This window comes from Ranitomeya imitator, chromosome 6, assembly GCF_032444005.1.
Source record: "Ranitomeya imitator isolate aRanImi1 chromosome 6, aRanImi1.pri, whole genome shotgun sequence".
NCBI lineage: Eukaryota > Metazoa > Chordata > Amphibia > Anura > Dendrobatidae > Ranitomeya > Ranitomeya imitator.
Window position 1 is genome coordinate 59,959,552 of NC_091287.1, and position 23,522 is coordinate 59,983,073.

Consider the following 23,522-nt stretch of genomic DNA (forward strand, 5'->3'; position numbering starts at 1 on the left):
TCATGATATGTGGCTGTATGTCAGGTAAAGGCACTGGGGAGATGGCTGTCATTTCATCTTCAATAAATGCACAAGTTTATGTTGATATTTTGGACACTTTTCTTATCTCATTAATTGAAAGGATGTTTAGGGATGATGAAATCATTTTCCAAGATGATAATGCCTCCTGCCATAGAGCAAAACTGTGAAAACATTCCTTGAAAAAAAGACACATAAGGTCAATGTCATGGGCTACAAATAGTCCGGATCTCAATCCAATTGAAAATCTTTGGTGGAAGTTGAAGAAAATGTTCCATGACAAGAATCCAACCTGCAAAGCTGATCTGGCAACAGCAATCAGAGAACAATGGAGCCAGATTGATGAAGAGTCCTGTGTGACACTCATTAAGTCCAGGCCTAAGAGACTGCAAGCTGCAATAAAAGCCAGAGGTGGTGCAACAAAATACCAGTGATGTGTTGGAGTGTTTTTTTGTTTGTTTTTCATGATTCCATAATTTTTTCCTCAGAATTGAGTGATTCCATAATTTTTTCCCTTATGCTTGGGTAAAAAAAGTAACCATTACTGACTACCACATTTTTGTTCTTGATTAATTTTAGTGTTTCTTAAAGCCAGAAAGTTGCCATTTGAAATGACTTTAGTTTTGTGCCATGACTGTAAGCTGCTATTTTTCTACAAAATTAAACAACCGAATGAACATCCTCCAAGGCCGGTGATTTCATAATTTTTGCCAGGGGTTATATTAATATGCATAGTGTAAAGGAAACACGTAGTTTACAGCTTATGACTGCATAGGGTAAGACACGATTAGGATTTAGGACATAAAAAAGAGGTGTGATAGGCATTTTACACTGCTTCTTGCTTAGAGTTAGAGTTCCTTGAGTAATGTGACAAGGTCAAGTCCAAGGTACAGTGGGCTGACAACATGAGTACAGATTGTTCTGGAAGGTTTGAGGCCTTATAAAATTCCCAGCAGACACTACTGCAATGTCCGGAGCTCAAGGCTTTAGACAGGTACTATGGAAAGTAACTCAACCCCTTCCCTACTGAGGAAGATGGACACTGGACATTAGAAAGGTAACTGAACTCGGATGTACTGTGGATCTGGACTGGGCATCCCTAGGCTTGACAGGATCAGTAGGCAAAGGGATAGTCCAGGTAGAGTGGAAGAAAAAATCTGGACGTGTACTGTTTTATGGAAACAAGAAACGGAAAGTGCTGTGCTCGATACTATGTGTTGCAATATGATGTATATGAACTGGTGAGTAAATGTCTTTGTCATGAAACAAATTAGGTGTCCTTTGATTCTTGTGCGGCAGCTCCAGAAACCAAAGATGTGGAGACGGCTGAAGGCTGCGGCTTCAAACCGAGTGTGACGTACTCCAAGCAAGTTAGCACACTGGGTCTGTGACACGACTTTCCTGTAAGGTGCCAGGGTGAGGTGGAGCAGCAGCTCGACCACGGCTACCGTCCTCCAATACCTTACATTTATACAACCTGATCTTTGCAAAATGGTCCAAAATGTCACATGAAGTTTAGTTACACAAGGACTAGCACTGGACAAGGCAAGAAAGTCATGTGACATGGGAGAGATGTATAGATGTGTCAGGCAGGAGGGAGCCTAAGGCAATTTTTCTGTCATACAACTTGTCTGCTCAGAGCATAGGATGAAAAAGAAAATGCTGAAATAAATTAAGAGGGTCCCTGACTATTGATCTGCGTGGGACCTCAAATTTTCTAATGGCTGCAATGCCATGTTAGTCATCTTGTGAAGCTCAGTTTACAGGCTGGGCTTCATAGGAGACCACAATTTTTCTATATTGCAGTACAGTAAAAGTGATCAAACAATCACAGGTTCAACTTAGTGAAAATAAACATATGCTTACCTATAAGACCTCTTCCAGTTCCTTGGGACCACTACCCAAGTCCCCCACTGGTGTAGTCATTTTCTCTTGCGGGTTGAACATCTCATGACTAGAGTTGAGCGAATTTCTTCGGGTCCCCGCTTATTCGGCAAGCTATATCGCTTGCCAAAGAAACCGCAGAGGGAGCCTAAATATATGCAGGGCGCCAGGCTGATCAGCGCCGCAGCTGCATGTGTCGCGGCTGTTTCACTGTCACAACACATGCATGGAGAGCTTAATACGTTCACTAATCAAAGTGATTTTATGTTTGTGTAGCCCATTCACCATCTCCATCTATCCCCCACCCCCTGGAGATGTCTGGACCATCATTGTAAATACATCATTGCAAATACACACCTGCACTTTGTATCTCCCCCACCTCATTGTAGATTGTAAGCGCTCACAAGCAGGGTCGTCTTATCTCACTTTAATTGTTGTATTGCTAAAATTGTTACCTATGACTGTTGTTTTTGAAACTGTTAAACTGTAAAGCGCTGCGGAATATGTTGGCGCTATATAAAGATTATTATGTGCTGTGACAGTGACACATCAGCGACATGCCGATATGGTGCCGATCAGTCGGCGCACTCCATGCATTCGGTTTCCCTCTGCAGCTTATTCGGCAAGCGATATAGATTGCCGAATAAGCGCTGCCTCGAAGAAATTCGCTCAACTCTACTCATGACTGCAATAGTCAATCGGTGGACACATCATGACAAAATCATCACCACTGGGCCACTAATTGTCAGAGTTTGCAGCCAGTCATCTTCTTCAACTCCAAGAACTGTAGGTCCCAGCATTCACCAACTTCTGTAAACATTCAGGACTTGCTGAAAGTTGTAGTCTCCCTTAACGCATTCTGCAGTGCTATTATGATGCAGTAATGGTTCAGTTACAGGACCTGTGCCTGCACTGTCGCTGGCGCTTCCCCTTCAGATACTACAGTCAGTTTAGGCCATGGCACCTTGATAAAATATAGATATGATGCGAATGCACATGCATCAAAAAATGGTTTTGGATTTACCAATGTTTCCTAATGCTGCCCTGCCCCCTCACAAAAAAAAATTAAGAATATTTACATCATATGTGTCCAAAAATGGTGCAAACATACTATTATATCTAGGTGACGGTGCAGAGAACACCGCTACGTTCACAGAAACAACAGCGGGAGGAGGATGGTTGTAATAAACAGCTGCACTCCTACTGCAGCTGCTGAGATCGGAGAAAATTCCGATCCAGGCAGATCATCTTGTAGATGTGATCACCAAGCTCAGCAAAAATCACCGGGACTGGCATCAGTACACAGATACCTTGAGACCAAATAAAAGGCATTGGCCTGCCCTTTAATAAGAGCTTTTAGGGCAAATCAGTGGTACTGTATGGGGTAGTAGGTGCATATTTTTATGAAGAGTCAAAACATACTGGCACACATAGGGACCCTGTCAGGCGACTCCTGCTGTCCGTGGTTTGGGCAGTATGAATCAGATGATGATCTATCATGACAGATATCTACAGCGGGAGAAATAAGTATTGAACAGGTCACCAATTTTATATTTTTTGTTTCGAAGCCTATTCTACCCAGGAATCCTACGCATTGGTAAGATTTTGGTTCATGACTCCCTGAAATGTTCTAACCTTGACTAAAATGTTCTTCTCAATCCAAAAAATGCATTCTAACTTCATTTCTTCAAGTTTCAGACTCTGAGTAACCTTGTAGAGGTTGCAAGGGGAGGGGAAAAAAAAATCACTTCAATTGTCTCTTACGTCTCATTAAGCCCTGCACGACTTCCAGCAATTTTTAGCTGTAGATAAAATCAGCAATATAAGTTTTAAAAGAGATCTAGATTTGTGGCGCTGAAGCCTCTCACTAAGATTGAGGCGGAAAAAGCCTACAGATGTCTGATGTGCATGTGCTCGCCATTAAATAATCTCTCAAAGAAAAAAAAACTGAAGACAATGCCGCTTTATTTCGGATCCTTATTCTCTCTGATGAATGGACAAAGCGGCTACATGGATGTTTGATGGAAATAAGAACACTGGGAGCTTTTAATTGTTTTATTGCATATAAAATGGCACCAGTGACCTGGGCTAAATTTGCCAGCCAGTTCTGTTGAGGAGGTATACGAGTGTTACATTGAAAATAATTTATACATGTAGCATCATATTAGTATTATTGTACATTTTTATAGCGCCATTTATTCCATAGCGCTTTACATGTGAAAAGGGGGCAAATAAACACAAATTCAACTAAACATGAGCAAAAAACAAGGCACACAGGCACATAAGGAGGGAGGACCCTGCCCGCAAGGGCTCACAGTCTGCAGGGGATGGGTGAGGATACACTAGGAGAAGGTAAAGCTGGTTGTGAGGCGGTGCAGTAGGTTGAGGATCACTACAGGCTGTTGGCTTGTCGGAAGAGGTGAGTCTTCAGGTTCTTTTTGAAGGTTTCTATAGTAGGCGAGAGTCTGATGTGTTTTGGTAGAGAGTTCCAGAGTATGGGGGAAGCACGGGAGAAGTCTTGGATGCAGTTGTGGGAAGAAGAGATGAGAGGGGAGTAGAGAAGGAGGTCTTGAGAGGATCGAAGGTTGCGTACAGTTAAGTACCAGGAGACCATGTCACCGATGTATGGAGGCGGCAGGTTGTGGATGGCTTTGTATGTCACTGTAAGGGTTTTGAACTGGAGTCTCTGGGTGATAGGAAGCCAGTGAAGGGCTTGGCATAGGGGAGAGGCTGGGGAATAGCGGGGAGACAGGTAGATTAGTCGGGCAGCAGAGTGTAGGATGGATTGGAGTGGTGTCAGAGTGCTAGAGGGGAGGCCAGAGAGTAGGAGGTTGCAGTAGTCAAGGCGGGAGATAAGGGCATGCCGTGTCACGGTCAAGGAATGCGCAGATCCGTGAGATATTTTTGAGTTTGGAAATGTGGCTTAAAAGAGGGCAGAGTCGAGGATCACCTCCAGGCACCGGGCGTATGGGACTGGGGAAAGTGAGCAGATTGATAGATTGGCCTGGTGGAAGGGTAGAGTGAGATGGGGGAAAGATGATGAATTCTGTTTTGTCCATGTTCGGTTTTAAAAAGCGAGCAGAAAAGAAGGCCGAGATAGCAGACAGACAGTGTGGGATTTTGGTAAGTAAGGAGGTGAGGTCCAGATAGGTAGATCTGCGTGTAATCAGCGTAGAGATGATACTGCATACCGTGGGATTCTATGAGCTGTCCTAGGCCGAAGGTGTAGATGGAGAAGAGTAGGGGTCCTAGAACAGAGCCTTGATGAACACCGACCGACAAGGTGTGGAGTGAGGAGGTGGTGTGGGGGAGGGAGACACTGAGTGTTCGGTCTGTCAGATATGACGATATCCAGGATAGGGCCAAGTCTGTGATGCCAAGACATGAAAGGATCTGTAGCAGAAGGGAGTGGTCCACAGTGTCAAAGGCAGAAGACAGGTCCAGGAGAAGGTGGACATAGTGTCGCTTGCTTTTGGCAGTTAGTAGTGATGGGGACAGAAGCCAGATTGTAACCGGACAAAGAGGGAGCAGGAGGAGAGGTCGGGGAGGAAAGTTCAAGATGGACATGTTGTTCCAGTAATTTTGAGGCATAAGGGAGAAGAGATATCAGGCGATAGCTAGACAGAGGATGGGTCAAGGGAGGGCTTTTTGAGGATGGGTGTGATCATGGCATGTTTGAAAGATGATGGAAAGACACCAGTTGTGAGAGGTTGAAGAGGTGTGTTAGGGTTGGGATGAAGACCGCGGCAAGGTTAGGGATGAGGTGGGAAGGGAGCGGGTCAAGCGTGCAAATGGTGAGGTGTGATCTTGACAGAAGGGTGGAGAGCTGATCTGGCATGGTAGAGAAGCTGGTTTTGGAGGAACAGGGTTGAGCAGCTAAGAGGGACAATGGGCGCTGTGGGCCAAAGCTTTCTCTGATCGTATCAATCTTCTGTTTAAAGAAAGAGGCAAAGTCCTCAGCAGAAATGAGAGGGGAGTGAGGAGGTGTGGGGGGGATGGAGTAGAGAATTGAAAGTGTTGAAAAGCTGTTTAGGGTTGTGAGACAGGGAGGATATGAGAGATGAGAAGTTTGTTTTGCGGCAGTGAGCATGGACTTGAAGCAGGAGAGGGACTGCTTGTATGCAGTGAAGCAGTTGGCAGAGCGGGATCGCTTCCATCTCTGCCCAGGAGCGATCCTGGAAGCCCGTCTCAGTTCTTTGGTTAGGCTGATCAGCCAGGGCTGCCTGTTGAGTGTACAAGTTTTGCTATGCATAAGCAGGGTGGCCAAATCAAGTGTAGCTGTTATTGTGGTGTTATATAAAGTAGCAGCAGCATCTGTGTCATGAAGAGAGGCTATGTCTGTAAGAGGGAGAAGGGACTCAGTGATTGTAAATTGAGGTGTTTGAGATTTCTGCGAGGGTGAGTTTGTGGAGTGGGGGTTGCACACTAGGAGAGGTGAGGGAAGAGAATGTCAGTAGGTTGTGGTCAGACAGGGGGAGGGGTGAGTTAGTGAGATTAGAAAGGGAGCAGAGGCGGGTGAAGATGAGGTCCAGCGTGTGGCCATCTTTGTGAGTGGCCTCAGAGGACCATTGAGTGAGGCCAAAGGAGGCAGTCAGTGATAAAAGTTTAGAGGCAGCTGAGGTGGAAGTGTCAATGGGGATATTGAAGTCACCTATGATGATAGTGGGGATGTCAGTAGAGAGGAAATGAAGTAGCTAGGTGGTGAGGTGGTCGAGAAAGGTGGAGATGGCTAGTTCTTAGGGGCGGTAGATGACAGCCAGCTGGAGGTTGGAGGGGGAATAGATGTGGACGGAATGCAAGCCAACTCCTCCACTACATTTGTTGCTGGAGCGAGGGGTATGAGAGGTGGAAACCGCCATTGGAAAGCGCAGCTGGAGAGGCTGAGTCAGAGGGGGTGAGCCAGGTTTCCGTGATGCCGGAAGGAGTTTGTTGGTGAAGAGGTCATGGATAAATGGCAGTTTGTTGCAGACAGCGTGTGCGTTCCATAGTGCTCCAGGTAGGGGGACCAGGGGAGTGGGGGCTGGATGAATGGGCATGAGGTTATCATGCTTGGGAAAACGTGCAGAGGATCGTGGCCGTGAGTGTGGGGAAGTGTTGAGGAGGGCCGGGATTTGGGGATACATCACCAGCGATGAGGAGTAGCAGACAGAGTGTTAGAAGGTGGGAGCAGGATAGGACATGATGGGGCAATGTGTGTCTAGAGAAAAAGGATTGCATGTGGAGAAACAGTTCTGAGAAGGTGAGATGGCTGGGGAGTATTGAGGGAGAAATGACTAGTTCTTTGTTGGGTGGAGGGATTGCAGGAGATTGTAAGAAGGAAAGTAGTATGGGGGTGAAAGAGAAAAGAAACCGAAACATTGTAGTGGTTTGGTAATGTTACCTTCCAGTTAATTCCAGTCCAAATTGTCGGTCCGGCGGCCGGAGACAACGGACGAAGTAACGTTTTTTGTGTACGTCGAAAAATCAGACAATGATGGATCCGTCGCCGTCCGTCGTTTGCTAGAATGGAAGCCTATGGGCACCAGATTTATCAAATGACGGAATCCGCGGACTGATTCAGTCTTTGTTTTTTTTAACGAAGCATGCTCCGATTTTTTTTAGGATCCAACTAGCCCGATACGCTAGTCGGATCCATCAAAAAAACGAATCAGTCGCATCAGTTTTTCACAATCTGCGACGGATCCAACGGATTGTGACTGACGACAAAAATCTGATGGGTGAAACCCGAGCACCACACAATAATCGGTACTGCTCCATACTCGACCGAGCACCCGAAGCTCGATTGAGTAGTGCCAAGCACGCTCGCCCATCACTACTGAATACGTATGGCTAAAGGCCATCGGCACATGCATCATGAAGAATGGATGTGGAATAGACGGATAGAACAGAAGTAGCGGTGGGCTACGACATGGCCAGAATAAGCATACGTTGGAATAGTTGACTAGCGCATGTTCACTGGAAATAAAGATCAGCCGCTTATCCTGATGTCACTGACAACATTCCATTGGAACCTGCTCTTCTTGATGGAAGCTTCAAACGTCATTGTAACCAAATCAAATGTTTCATTAAAAGACAAAAAAAAGAAAAAATGGAAAAAGGTTTTGTTTTTTCTTCACCACATTCCCAGAAGTAGAGGAAAACTGAAAAGCAAAAATGACTTTATCCCTGCACAGGTACATTATTTTTTACAAGTGTAAACTTCAACGCCTTCACCCCCGAGCCATTTTCCATTTTTGTTTTTGCTCCCTTTCTTCCCAGAGCTATTACCTTTTTATTTGTCCATCAATATGGCCATATGAAAGCTTGCTTTTGCAGGACGGGTTGTACTTTTGAATTACACCATTGATTTTAGCATATAATGTACTGGAAAATGGGAAAAATTCCAAGTGCGGTAAAATTGCACAAAAAAAAAAAAAACAATTCCACAATTTTTATTTTTTTTTAACCACACTCACTAAAAGCTAAAACTGACCGTCTTATAGACACGCCCCTCCATTACCAAGCCGTGGGCTTGATGTCACCTGACAATCCAAGGGTGACATCAATTCCACAAATATTAACCCCACTTACCTCCGCTACAGGGCAAGGGGAAGAGCAGGGCAAAGAGCCAGAATTGGCGCATCTAATAGATGTGCCTTTTCTGGGCAGCTGCTATTTTTAGGCTGGAAGGGGGCCAATATCCATGGCCCCTTGCCAGCTTGAGAATAACAGCCCCCAGCCGTCTGCTTTAGCAAGGCTGTTGGTCAAAAATGGAGGGATCACCCCATGCAGTTTTTTTTTTAATTAATTTAAATAATTTAAAAAAAAAACGCACAGGGACACCTCTATTCTTGAAAACCGGCCTGGTTGAAGCTGACAGCTGAGGGTTGCAGCCCGAGGTGTGAGTTTTGCCTGGCTGGTTAACAAAAATACAGGGGAACCAACGCAGTTTTTTTTAACTATTTACAGCGCAGGAGCCGGCTAATGAATACACTCAACAGCCGCTCCTGCTCTTGCTGTTACTAGCGGCAGGAGGTGTCAGATGATGGGAGCTGTAGTCCAATCAGCTGACACCAGTGACCAGAAGTAAACTATACCTCCGATCACAGCTGGGTGCTCACGCTGTCTTACGATTCTGTCTCTGACTGGCGGGATGATTTCACCGCCAGTCAGAAGCGGTGTTTACCGTGCTGTCATGCACATGACAGCATGGAAAACATTGGATGTTTGGGCCCCCCATTCAAGTGAATAGGGTCTGGATTCGGGTACTGTTCTGGTACCCGAACTTATTATAACTGTTCGGCCGAACCCAAACATCCAGGTGTCTGTCCATCTTTAGAGACTAGTTGTATAGTTAAATTCCCAGGGGATCATTGCATGATCTATAAATCAGCTAACGCCAACATGGAGCACTCCACAGATACAAACTTTACCCCTTACAACTCTTCACAGTGGAAGTATTTATAATAACAGGGTCAATAAATACAGCAAAGTGGAGGATGTGTAAGCATGTATAGCACAAGGTTTCACGTCAACTTTGCCTCTAACACTTTCACACAGAATTACTACATAAAAATGTACAAAATGAAAACAAACCCCCCCAAAAAATACAGCACCTATTGTGTTTTCCTCTTACCTTCTGATAGCTAAACTGTAACTATATTCTAGACTGCTTGAAAAAAAAAATCTTGATTCAAAACCTTAAGAAAAACTGAATTACAAGTAGGTGTAGGGATAAAAGCAGAATAATAAGGTCGATTTTACTGCCTTGCCAAAATAAGCAGCTTTTACACTGACAGCTGCAAAGGGAAAAAGTACAGACATCTGCAACAGAGCAAAAAATTACTTACTGAGTTGCCCTGTTCTGTCTAATAATCTTCTTTGGGAAACCTGGGTGATAACTAGTGATGAGTTGGGTTTTCCCGAGCACGCTCGGGTGACGTCCGTGTATTTGTTAGTGTTCGGAGATTTAGTTTCATCGCGGCAGCTGAATGATTTACAGCTATTAGCCAGGCTGAGTACATGTGGGGGTTGCCTGGTTGCTAGGGAATCCCCACATGTAATCAGGCTGGCTAATAGCTGTAAATCATGCTGCTGAGGCGATGAAAACTTAATCTCCGAGCAGTCATAAACACTAGGAGACCACCCGAGCAACGAATACACTCGCTCATCACTAGTGATAACCTATAAGGCATTCAAACAGCAAGCTGTAACACTGCATAACAAGCCAGAATTGGTGAGGATTCTAGGAAAAGTCACTTGCCTATAATCAATATAAAAACAGTTAAGAAGTACTTTTTTTTTAACCACAAAGTGCAGCTGTTTTGGATATCTTTTTAGAATAAAATAGTGAAAAACTCAATTTCTGGTTATTTGCACCCTGCGTTTTCACCTCTACATGTTCTAACTTTCTTTCTGTTCTCATTAAACGAAAGGGATAATTTCTAGGATGTTCCCCTCTCACAGTACCCTTGATACCGGCTTTTCATTCTTTGTAGCCCCTGAGACAGAGGCGGCATAGAAGACATTATACATCAGTACTGAGCAGTGTAGCGGTGAATCCAGCTCCATTTGCCTGTGTTTATCTCTCACTTTGCTGAATATTCCTCACGCCTCCTCTCCAGAGTAGAATTGGCACTGTAACCTGACCAAGATGGATTTCAGCTGTTTTTCCAGAGTGGATGGGGAGTCCAGGAGACATAAGCAGGGCAAGAAGTGGCTCATAGGTGGAGAAAGAGGAATATCTCTCTAATAGGGAATATTACAAAGTTTCCTGCAGTCATCCATATTATTTACTCCGAAATAACACCACTGGAAAACAACGTTATGACTAATATTTACTGTGGCGTTATTGGGGGGCGAAGGGGAACAAAACTATACCTGTGCAGTCATTCTAATGTATACATAGAAATTATTTATATATATATATATTTATATATATATATATATATATATATATATATATATATATATATATATATATATATATATATATATATATATTTGTCAGAAAGAATCCCCCAGAGGAGGATTGAAAAAATAGAAAAAATACGTATTTAAGGAGAGTTCAAACAGCCATAAAAGTAGCAATTTTTTTTTTTTTTCTTTTGCATCATTCAAAAACACAGAAAATCCAGAAACAGACACAAACTTGATTATCTAATAAGACATTGATAATTTCTGGTGATAAATTAGAAAATGATCATCAATAATAATCGATCGAGTCACAAAAATAATTGTCATGAAACTTCAAAATTGCACAGATGAATCCATTTATTTAAAAAACGTAACCAAAATTGTATCACATCAACATGAGACTCAGATTTACATCACAGGATTACAATACGGCGAGGCGCACAGACACGTGTGCCATTACAGATATTTCTGCCTGAATTCAATGACTTGATATATTTCGAAAACAGCAACATATTTAGATATAGAACCAGTCTAGACATTTAAAAAAAAAAAGCTTATATGCAAAAACCTTGGAAAGTCTAGATTGTAACGAGAAAGATGAACATGTGGACGGACTCTTAAGAGTTTAGCAACTGTAAAAGACAAAAAAAACAAATGTCCTTTATCCCGTCAGAACATTTTAGGTTATATACAAGTGATACATTCGTATGTTTGTTTACATTTTTAAAAAAAGTGCTCGCATCTGAATCAATCCATTAAATGAACCTGGAACCGACTTTCAGACATGGATGTTCCTGTATTGAAGCTGCTGCATGTGAATAAGCCCCAACACTTTTACCAATAATACGTCAATACGAGTAGTAGGAATAATTGCTCCTCTCTTATCTGCCCTATTTCTATCCATCACAGGTAACTATACACCCATTAAAACCAACTAAAATTATCTTCCACTAAACGAGAAGTGCAAAAAAAAAAAAAAAAAAACAATTTTTGGAAAAACAGTCAAATGGAACCTAGTAGAAGATCTAGATACAATATTTTTTCTAAATATTTTATTGCTAAAATTACAATATCAGGGTGAAATTTTAAGCAGATTTTTTTCCCCATTCTTGTTAAAATGTATCTTATTTTTTTACTGTCACAAATTGCTAACGATTTCTGGTGGACAAACGGTCTACAAAAATAAATGGGAAGGAATCTTTAGTTCAGTACTAGTGATGAGCGAACATGCTGGGATATGGTGTTATCTGAGCATGCTTGTGTGATAAACCGGAGGGACTTCGGCGTGCTCGAAAAATAAGTTCGAGTCCCCGCGGCTGCATGTCTCATCAGCCGCAACACATGCAGGGATTGTCTGCTAGCAAAACACAGTAATACCATGTCATGTATCGAAACTTCCCATAAAAATCTATATGGGCCTGTGTGATGGCATCCGTCACTAACCTAGCAATGTGTAGGAGAGGCTTTGTAATTTATTTTTTTTCCCCCATCAGTGAAAGTTCTAACACTGGTGGTAAAAACGGGCAATCTGACCAGACGCTGATAATTACTATAATTACGGACGTCTGAATGATATCTAAGGCCTTATTCACACCATTCATATACAGTCATGGTCGAAAGTGTTGGCACCCTTGAAATTGCTCAAGAAAATTAAGTATTTCTTCAAGAAAATTATTGCAATTACACATGTGTTGTTATACACTTGGTTTATTTCCTTCATGTGTATTGGAAGGGTGCCTCTTTCGGCCATGACTGCAGCTGACACATTTTAATGGTCAATCCCTGAACCAACAGCGTCATATGAGCCTATTAGGCTTCCAGTACAGATCAGGAAACCTGTGGTCAGAACATTGAAGCCCCACTCCAGCGTTATTATTCCACCGCCGGAGTGGTATCACTAATCTATGTTCCCCTACTATACTTACCAGAAGTTGTAGTCTTCTGCTGCTCCCAGCGCTGCTCTGGTTGTCTTCCGTAATTTGTGACCTGCCATATCGCTGGGCGGAGCGGACGTCACTGATGAGGATTTCAGATTTACTCTGAGAGCTTGTGACCACTTTGACTACCGGTCAGTCAGGAGCTACAGTCACAAGATGGCAAAATGGGAGAGGAGAGGAGCTGGGAAGAGCCGAAGACGGCAGCTAGTAACTATATTACTAGGGGCAGGGAACAGACATCAGTCACTTCACTCCACTGTCAAAATTTAAAAAAATAAAAATGCCGAAGTGATGCTCTAAGTTTGGCTATACACTTGTGTGACTAACCTTTGCAAAAATTATACTAGCTGAGCATCTATGGATTTTGTCCCATATACACTAGCCCAGATATCAGTAAATTAAAAAGTAGCATAACTATAAAGTACAGATGTGTTACACCATGTAGAAGACGTGCTGACAAGTGGAACAATAAAACTTTATAACTAGACCAATTTTCCACATGAGCCCATTGCTTTAATTATAGCCGGAACTATTGAACAAAAATTCGTTTTTTTTTTTTGTTTTTTTTATTTTATTTTTTTTAAATAATTCTTTTATTTAAGAGACCCAAACATTCAATTTAAATGTCAAACATGGAAGAACATGTACTGTCATCTCATGGCAAATCAGCTACAAAATGTTTTTTTTTTCTTTATATTTCATCAAGGAGAAACTAGATGATAATCGACATTTGTACTTCTATTAACCCCGTACCTCCCAATACACAAGAATTTACCAAAATGTTGCTCAACGATTACTAGAAAACAATACTAGGTGAACACGGGGATCACTAATGTACAGATGGAAAGGTTTTCTTTATACAATGTTGGACATGGGACTCGTATAAGTTAAGAAACCAATGTGGATGTTAATGATTGGCACAAGCATTCTATCAAATGATCAATGCAAAATAAATACAATAATATATATATACTAAAACCTTGGGCTTCAAATGCTGATGGCATCAATATTTTGCAGGGGGTTCAGACATGAGCCCCGACGGGACAAACGAATAGGTGCCAAAACGCAGCGTTGAAAGCACCCCATCTGAAAATCTCCTGATGTCTGCTATGAGGGCATGGAAACAAGACTTCAAACAGGTGATAATTACTTGTACGATCCTAATATTCCTCTACAGAGAAAATAATTTAAAAAAAAGATGAATTTTCATCAGGTATTAGGAAAATGAAGACGACTATTTTGTATACTATAGCTTTTATACTGTTCTCAAAGCAACACCAAGTCTTCCAGACATAAATTATTTCATGTAAAATCTATTAAAGGAAAGCCTAATAATTCAGAAAGGAATCTAAAAATCAGTATTCTTACCAGTTTCTTGACAAAAAACAAATGCATTGCGTCTAGAATAATAAAAAGCACACACTCGTTTTAGTAGATGTAGTAGTCAAATAGGATGAAAAACTCACAAAAGCTCAAAAATCCTCTTCGACCAAAATATCCCCAAAAATCAGCATGACGGCATTTGGGGAGGTTCTTCAATAAAATGTTAGAATATATTTTATTGGCAGGTTTCCAAACACGATGTTTCTACCCAAGGGTCTTCGTCACTTGACATTATTATGTTTTATTGAAGAATCCACCGGATGCTGTTACATTGCTTTATTGGCATTTTTGTTCCTAAATTTAAGGGGCAATCATCATTTTTTCCAAAACTATAGAACTTTATCTTGACTTTAATTTCAAGTTCATCATCAGAGCAAATGTTTGTTTAAAACCATGTATATATGGGTGAGGGAAGAGTCAGGCGGCCGTATAACTCGGATGAGAATCGCAATGCAATGCTTGAACTGGCCATCAGCTTTGCCGACCGCAGCGCGACAGTTTGGGTTCGGGAGAGCAACCGGCCAGTCCGAGCACTGCGATACGATCCTTGTCCGAGTTATACGGACGTCTGACTCTTCCATGGTGTTGAGGTTTCTAACTCTTAAGAGATATACTCAGACATACCTAGATTGGGAGGAAGCCATCAATAAGGTGAGGGCGGGCAGTCTAAAATGTGCTTTTGGTACATAACAGGGGTGTCAAACTGCATTCCTGGAGGGCTGCAAACAGGTCATGTTTTCAGGATTTCCTTGTACTGCACAGGTGATAATTTAATCACCTACACAAATAATGAGTTGGTGATTAAATTATCACCTGTGCAGTACAAGGAAATCCTGAAAACATGACCCGTTTGCAGCCCTCCAGGAATGCAGTTTGACACCCCTGGTATATAACATTTATTAAGTGAACAAAGGAATATTTCCAAGCCTGGTGTTTGTCACTGAAGTGCTACACTGGCAACTCACATTATATAATGGATAAACTCTTTCATTAAAGGGTCGAGAGCTTATTTTAGATATTTAATCAAAATTGCAATGAATGTTATAAAATTAAAAAAATAATAACTTGCCTGTTGATTTTACTATCGGATCCAGCACCAATGCTTCAGTGGCTCGGGGTGACCTTTGTTTACTTGTCCAGCAGTGGTGATGTCACATCTGTATGACCGCTGCAGCCAAATCAATGCCGATGCTACGGACTGGCTGCAGTGGTCACGAGGGTGTACATCTCATCACCACTTCAGGAAAAGTAAACAGAGACCAGCAGAGACCACCAGAGAGAGTTAGTAATAAAGCAGACAATGGCTTCAAAGCGGCCTCGCATAAAAAATTAGAGTTAGTCAATACACAGAAAGCAGATAGGTCCGCGGATCTTGCCGCCAATAAAGTCTTTTCTCGTAGTTTAACTTTTTGGTGAACTTATTCATCGGAGCTAACGGAACAGTTTTAAGAACGGATAAACAGAGCTTTTGGATTTGCTGGCGGCTACATTGGCTTTCATGACCTTGTTTAACCTTGAGTCATGTGGATGAGCTTTTTCAAAATGACATATGACCTATACATCAATACATATACATACATATATAACACACAGATAACTTTTAGGAGATCATCTAGACTTTTCCTGGAGTGTTATTACAATGTTATTCATGTGCAAAAGGAAAGCCGGCCGAGTTATTGCTGACGATTATCTCTTAGCGGCAAGTCAACTGCAGCATTTAGCAAATTAATCACCAATTCGTAAATGTTCAAGAGAGGCAACAATATAACATTACCAGAGAAGCAATGTAAACAGAAAGATTTAATAGTTTTTAAATATTTTTGAGTTAAAAAACAAAAACAAAAAAAAAACAAATTAAATCCCATTTTTTTTTCGGCAAATTGCAGTAAATGTTGTCATTCCTAAGAAAGTCAAATCATAGCCACTGAAAATGGTATTTGAGATTGTTACAAATTGTTCATAACGGCATCTCGGAGCTAAAGTGCTTTAAATTTGCGCTAATATTTTGGTGATTGAGAGTCACATTGTGCGTCTGACATCAGTTTTTACAAAAACGGACTAATAAAAGATCATCATTTCAACTCTACACAATGCATGGACATCGTGTGCCATTTTGGCTGATGTGGGAGTCCCAGTACAACCAAGTAGGAAACAGATTTTGCAACTGTGAAGTAGACTTAAAGGGGTATTCCCATCTCCAAGATCCAATCCTTATATCTAGCAAGTGTAATAATATTAGCAAATATCTTCAATTAAAAATGTAGTATAGTTTTACTGGTTCGCTTATGTTCTTTCCTCATGGACAGGCATTGCACGACCTTAGGTATCCATGGTTATGACCACAGATATAGCTAGATGCTACTGGTCCTAGTCATGGACACCTAAGGTCCTGCAATGCCTGCACATGAGGTAATGGGCAGAGAATCAGAAAAACTATACCATATTTCTAATTGGAAATATTTGCCAATATTATTATTATTACACCTACTACATATTGAGATAGGATCTTGGAGATAGTAATACCCCTTTAAAGAGATTCGCTTTTGTAAACCATACTTCAGTTTACATGTAGAAATATACATAAAAAAACAACATTTGCAAATGTACAAAACTTTTTAAAAAGTCCAATCCCTTCCAGATCTGCATTCTGAAAGCTACTGATCTCATATCTCCCTATGACCTCGCTGGTTCAGCGTCTCTAAAGGGTTTAATCTACCGATATGTATTCTGAGACATGTTGCTTTTACACCAGACACAGCAAAGTAATTTGAATCAGATAACATTATTAAAGTCCAAGAATTAAAGGGAAGTCATATTAAATCTGCCCGAACCACTGGCTGCATGATTACAGCAAGGTATGTTTTACTTTACAACACCGTGGCATTTCAGAGTAGACATAGTTTGAAAAGCCGGCCGGGGACTAGGTGTCTTTAATGACAAATCAGATGCAGGTCCCTGGACGGCTTCTCCTCGCCTTGCTCCACTTGTCGCTCCTTATGTACACACATAGGGAGAGCTCAAACATCCTCCTTGAGGAAGCCAGGGAAAAGTCAAAAGGAAAGAGCCGACATAGACCTGCCTCCAGGACCGACAGTCCACGGCCAGCTTTTCAAAAATAGGTTACTCAAACCATTTCAGAGCAATTCATACATGGCTACAATCGTGCTGCCAGAGACTGATTCATTACAGCCAGGAATATTTTACCCTAGAACACTACGGTATTTCAGAGCAGATGGCCGGGGACTATGGGTCATGGATGATAAGCCCGAGGCAGGTCCATGGCCGACTTCTTGCCCTGCTCCAGTTGACTGATGAGTGTCTCCTTTTGTACACACATAGGGAGAAACCAAACATCCTCCTTGAGGAAGGCAGGGAAGAGTCGACAGGAAAGATCCGACAGGGAACTGCCTCCGATTAGTCATTCGGGACCGACAGTTCCGGGACAGCTTTTCAAAATAGGTCTACTCTGAAAACATTTCAGAATAATTGGTACCTGGCTACAATCGTGCAGCCAGAGTCGGATTCACGCTGCCCATGAAACTTATGACAAGTTCCCCTTAACAATTGTTGACTTGTTCTTTGGATAAGTCATCAATAAGAGATTGGTGAAGTCCGAGGGCCGGCACTGCCACAGATTAGCGGTGAACAGAGCTTCTGTGATCTGGCCTGAACACTGCTGATATTCAGTCACTTCTGAAGCAGATAGCAGCTGGTCAGTCAAAGGAGCCGGGTGTCCGACCACCAGCAATCTCATGTCAAGCACCTATCCTGTGGACACTCATTTAGGGCTAAGTGCACATTGCCAGTGTATAAATTAATTTTTGCTTCTGACTTCCCTCTAGTTTTAAGTGGGTTCATATACTTAAAAATGTATACACTCGACAGTGGCCATTAATGCGGCGTGCACTTAGCCCAACTGTGTAAGGAAATAATAAAAGCAATCACTTCAACTGTTTAAGGAAATAAGAAAAGCAGTCACTTCAACTGTGTAAGGAAATAATAAAAGCAGTCACTTCATACTGACTAACCAGTAGTATTATGAATGCAGCTCTGGGGTGCAATACAAGTTGTAACTAAAGATATGTTTAATGCAATTAACACAAATTATTGTCAAAGTTGAACAGGTTGTTTAGGATTAGTAAAAGGTTTGCGACTTTCCCCAGAGATAGCATCTCTCTGGTATTGCAGATAATCCTTTGTCATTAGAACGAGAATGAACTGCAATATCAGACAAGACCGGTGGTGTCCCTGGGAAAATAATAAATGGCAGACCCCATTTCCAAATCCCAAACAATCGTATCAAGATTGTTATATCTACACGTAAAGTAAAACATGGCCAAAAGGCAACCATCTGCTTTAACCTCTACTGCCCATACAATAAGAAAACAATGAACTGCAGAATTCATCACGCCTACAATTCTGGCTCAACAGAATAAAAAATATACAAATATTTAAAAAAAAATAAAAAAATGAAGATAAAATGCTAAAGCTTAACTCAAAAAGGAGAAAAATAATACCAGCAAATGCTTTATGGTGCATTCATTATGTAATGCAGAACTATGGCATGAGTGGAATATACACTCCATTTCATAGTTTATTTCTGTAACAGTTTTTAATTTACTTTTATATCTATTTTATTTTGTACAGGAGGCAGATTTGCCTATGTATAAATGCAGCAGACTATTACATCCTTCACAACAATTACATGAGATTCACATTTATATCACGGTAATGTAATGCCCTACTGCACATCTACATTTGATAGTGAACAGTAATAAGCACTATAATGTGCTGTGGTTGAAAAATAAAGATCACGCGTTTCGGTGAAGTGATCCCAAAGAAATATTAAATCATTAAAACTCAGGGAAAAGGACTCTCCCTTGTCTGGTTTTCCCTAGTTGCATCATGCACAATGAGGGACTGAGAACACACTGACAAAGCACTCTTTTTTGGGGGGGATCTTACAATGGCGGCTGGCCGGTAAACACCTCCGCAGATGGAAAATGTCCGTGGTAAAAATGCAAAAATTCAACCAATAGATATACATTTTTATGTCTTCTTAGGCTTATTTCTCTTGCAGCAACGCAGGGATGTTTATGTTCCATCCTATGGCCTGGCGATCAAAGCCACAAGTGAAGAGATTGCACGTTGGGTGATCTTCACTCCACGCGGAGCAGCAGACCATTCTACGGTGGCCCTGAAGAGTCAAGTTTTTAAAAGGGTAAGACATAAGATAAAAAGACAGAACCTCAACAGAATATCCATGTGACGTGTTTAGTGGGCAATTTTACAAACTTTTTTTTTTTTTTCATCTGGGAGCGTTGAGTGTTGCACACGTCAAATGTCGGAGAAGCACAATTGCTAACGTTTTCAGGTGTTGGGGCAAAAAGCATAAAAGACAGAACACGAATGTAATGACTGGTCATAAAGCGATTATAGATGCTGGAGCCATGACTAGGGCTTGCTAGATTTGCAACACAAGTACAAACGATAGTAATGGCCAGAAGTTGATTACATCTAATAAGTTGTTCATCGGGAATTAAGCATTTGAAACAAAAGATCTAGAACTAATTCAAAAATACACAAACATCAAACAAACTATATACAACCTTACATTTTTCACAGGAGAGGTTTAAGAATTTTCCAGCCAGAAAAATAATGCCGACATATAAAAGGTCTTTCCTAAAAGTATTAATAATAAAGTGTAGCAAAAGCCATCTTCGCTCATACTCACTGACTGCTGCTGCTCCAATAATTTCTTGGTCCCTGCTGGTCTCTACCTCCTGGTCAGGTCTCAAAAGACTATAAATGCCCACTTATCCAATAACTGGCTGTGGCTACTCACAGACGGAGGGTCTTTAATATTATTTTTTTAATTATTGTTATTTAGCTAGATTGAGTCTGTTAAAAATGTAAAGTTACATAGTTCCATAGGTTGGAAAAGGCCTAGGTCCATCAAGTTCAACCTTTCCCCACCATTTATACATTTTTCTCACTAAATTATCTATAACCCACAATGTTATGTGTACTGAGGAAATAATCCAGCTGTTCTAGTGTCTGCCATTACTACCTCCTGTGGTCAGATATTCCACAGTCGGACTGCTTTAACTGTAAAGAACCCTTTCCTATTTGGTTGCCGGAATCGCCTTTCTTCCACCAGTAATGAATGCCCCCTAGTCCTTAGTACATACATTTAATGGAATTACCCTTTAACATTTACTCATTACTTAGCATTACTTCTCAATTTAGGAAAGTTTTACAAAAAGTTCCCTTAACTCTGATTTTTTTTTTTTTTTTACAATCGATCTCTCATTTTAGTGAATTATAGAAAGCTGGAAAAAACTTAATACCAGTCGACTCACGGGAACCGCCACCACAACCCACCATCCAGTGCTCCATAGGTCCTTTTCAGTGATATCCAGGTGCTCTTCCGCATCCTTCCAATTAATATTCACTGAAGAGGACCCGGCGCTGAACAGACCTCATACGTCAGCACACCTCAGAAGTCAGTGCCTTGGGTTCTGAACACATAGAAAAGCATTGGAAAATCACTGAAGAGCACCCAAAGAGGACCCAAGCCAGATAGTGGCTTTGGTGGCGTTAAAAGTGTGTGTCACGAAATAAAAGACCATCTATGACTCAAAAAGGAAGAAAAAGTGTATGAAGAGATTGCATAAGAACAAATCATGAGAAAAACAAAAGTTCAGTCGATTTGAATTCTATAGTGTTGCCTATCATGACATTTAAAAAAACATCAGTTCTAAAAAACATCTAAAATATTAGGTAAATACAACCAAAGACGAACAGAAACACATGACAAATTACACTGTGATTATTGATTTAATAAAACAAAGCCAAAACGCAGAAGCAATATATAAATTATTAAGTACACTTTCTACAGGGATTGGGAGAGTAAACAGCAACCGGCGCTGTTAATGAACAGTTCATCAGCAACTGTGACCATCTCTATAAAAGCAGCCGTGTTTGGCAACTCGCTGGTTTGCCATATTCAGGTGTGTTAACATAATGTCAAAGAGATAAGACATAAGCAATGATCTTAGAGAAGCAATTGTTGCTACAGATCAATCTAGGAAGAGTTCTATGACTTTTTCCAAATAATTTATGGTCCAAATAATTTATGGTCCATCATTCAAAGGTGAGAAAGATTATTAACAAGTGGTAAACATTCAGTTGAAAATCAACCCAGGGGTGGGTGTCTCAGAGAAAGTGCAAAAAAAAAAAAAATAAAATACAAGAGCTCCAGCTCAGACTCTAAAGGTCTCAAAATGATTAAATGTTTAAGCTCACAACAGTACAGTTCGAAGGGGACTGAATAAGTATGGCTCATTTTCAAGGGCTGCCAGAAGACTTCTCAAAAAATGTCCAAAACACAACTGCACAAACACTTAGTACCAACTGTCAATCACAGTGGTGGAGGAGGGATGGTTTTAGTGCGTTTTGCAGCAAAAGGACTTGGAAAGAAAACTAGCAGACACTGACAGACACTTAAACAACTATGAATTCTTCTGCATTCGAAAGTCACATGTGAGCTCACGCATCCCAAAGCTAAAGCTTAGCGCAAACTTGGCATTCACAACAAAGTACACCAGCAAATCAACATAAGTATGGCTGAAAACAGCCAAAGTCCACACCTCAACCCAACTGAAATACTGTGGCAGGACTTTAAAAGATCAGGGCATAAGCAAATGCTCAGAAACCTCAAAAACTTACGCAACCTTGTAAAGAAGAGTCGCCCAAAATTACTCCAGAACGATGTGAGAGACAGATTACCGTAAGTCATCCAGAAAACGCTTAAAGTTATTGCAGATAATGATGGTTCTACAACATGACTTATGGTGTGTACTTAGTATTTCACAGTTTCAAAATTTTGGTAAATAATGACATGTGCAATTGCTCATCCGAGGTCGCATTTTCCCAATTTAAAGACCTTCTAAGGACCACATGTTTAGTTTGTAAATTCTATGGTTTTACAAATATGAGGAACATGGTGTGCATTTTGTTTTTCTCATGACTGTGTACATACTTGTAGTAAAGCAGTTTTTAAAATCCAACAATTGAACTTGATTCTAGGTCATCCCCACTCACCTGTCTATTGCTGCGAGGAAGACGAGCTAATCTTACTCCAGACATGTCAAATAGCCGAACCTGCCGATTGTCATGAGGAAGGGCAATGATTCTCTGCCCGACAGACACACTTATCCTAAAAATAAAAATATTACAGTTTTAGCAAATTCTGAATGGTGGTCTGATAATTTGGAACACAACATGGACACAAAAATAAAAAAAAAATTCATGACATGCATAGTGTAAATTTTTATTCAACACACAACATCCATGTTGATATCCGAACATTTTTTCCTTTTTGGTGATTTCCCTCATTCAAACAATACACAAAAAAAAAAAAATGAAGTACTGTCTACAACATAGTGGTTATGTGCGAGTATTTTACACACTCATAGGCTGCATTCGTTATCACAAAGAATTTTTTCTATTCTTCAAAGCTTTTAAGCCAAAAAAGTGGCATAAAAACTAAAAAAGTTGCAAAATCTTTCAGCTTGGTTCAGTTGCGCAACAAACGTTGCAACTTTTGGAGTTTTCACACCAGTTTGTCTCAGCTCTACTATTAGCATTCAGTGCATGCCTTCTCTGGTTTCCTTTAACCCATTATCTACCAATGTCCTTTTTTGGGGACGCCTAATCTTTAGCTTCTAGCAACTAAGATTTTATAATTTTTATAATTAGGTCCATTTTTTTGTGTTGTGTTTGCAAAATGAATGTTTTCAAAATAGGAAATCATGTCATTGTCACTTGTAATTGAATATTGGGACGCCCTTTTCTGAAAAATACGTACTTGTAAAAAATTTAATTTGGCAAGTAATGGGTTAACTGTGCCCTCTGAAATGCCAGATCAGTCAGTCAGTGTGCAACAAACTTCCCTATATCCATGATTTTTCCTTTCAAAATCTCTTAAAATTCTCTCTCTAACTGAAACCTGGATCCATCACCCAGACACTGCCTCAGTTGTCTTATATGGTGGGTTATCAGATTTTTTCACATAGCCACAGATCTAAGAGCAGACAAGATGCAGGGGGTTGGTCTGCTTCCTTCATCAAAATGTTCTTTTCTTCAGGTTATCCCCCCAATACTCTCACTTATTGTCTTTTTTATTGAGGTCCACGCATCAGATTGTTTCACTCCTTCCCCCTGTGAGTGACGCTAGAGTAACCTCCCACCAGTTCCTGGATCACTTTACCACCTGGCTTCTACACTTTCTATCGTGTGACATTCCCACTCATCATGGGGGACTTTAAACTTCCTATTGATAATCTGCTCTCCCCATCGGCCATTCATTTTCTATTTCTAACCTTCTCTTTCGGCCTTTCA

General features: G+C 41.0%; 1 protein-coding gene across 2 annotated transcripts in view; it reads right to left on the reverse strand.

Moving 5' to 3' along the window:
* Positions 1–17,959: 17,959 nt before the first annotated feature.
* WDR37 (WD repeat domain 37) overlaps positions 17,960–23,522 on the reverse strand; it is a 158,466-nt gene continuing 152,903 nt past the window's right edge. For both annotated transcript variants that reach the window (XM_069729700.1, XM_069729699.1), the window contains exons 14-15: positions 22,224–22,338; positions 17,960–19,314 (exon numbers count right to left, since the gene is read on the reverse strand). In XM_069729700.1, coding sequence (XP_069585801.1) covers positions 19,183–19,314; positions 22,224–22,338 — 247 coding nt within the window. In that variant the 3' untranslated portion in view covers positions 17,960–19,182. The remainder of the gene's footprint in view (positions 19,315–22,223; positions 22,339–23,522) is intronic.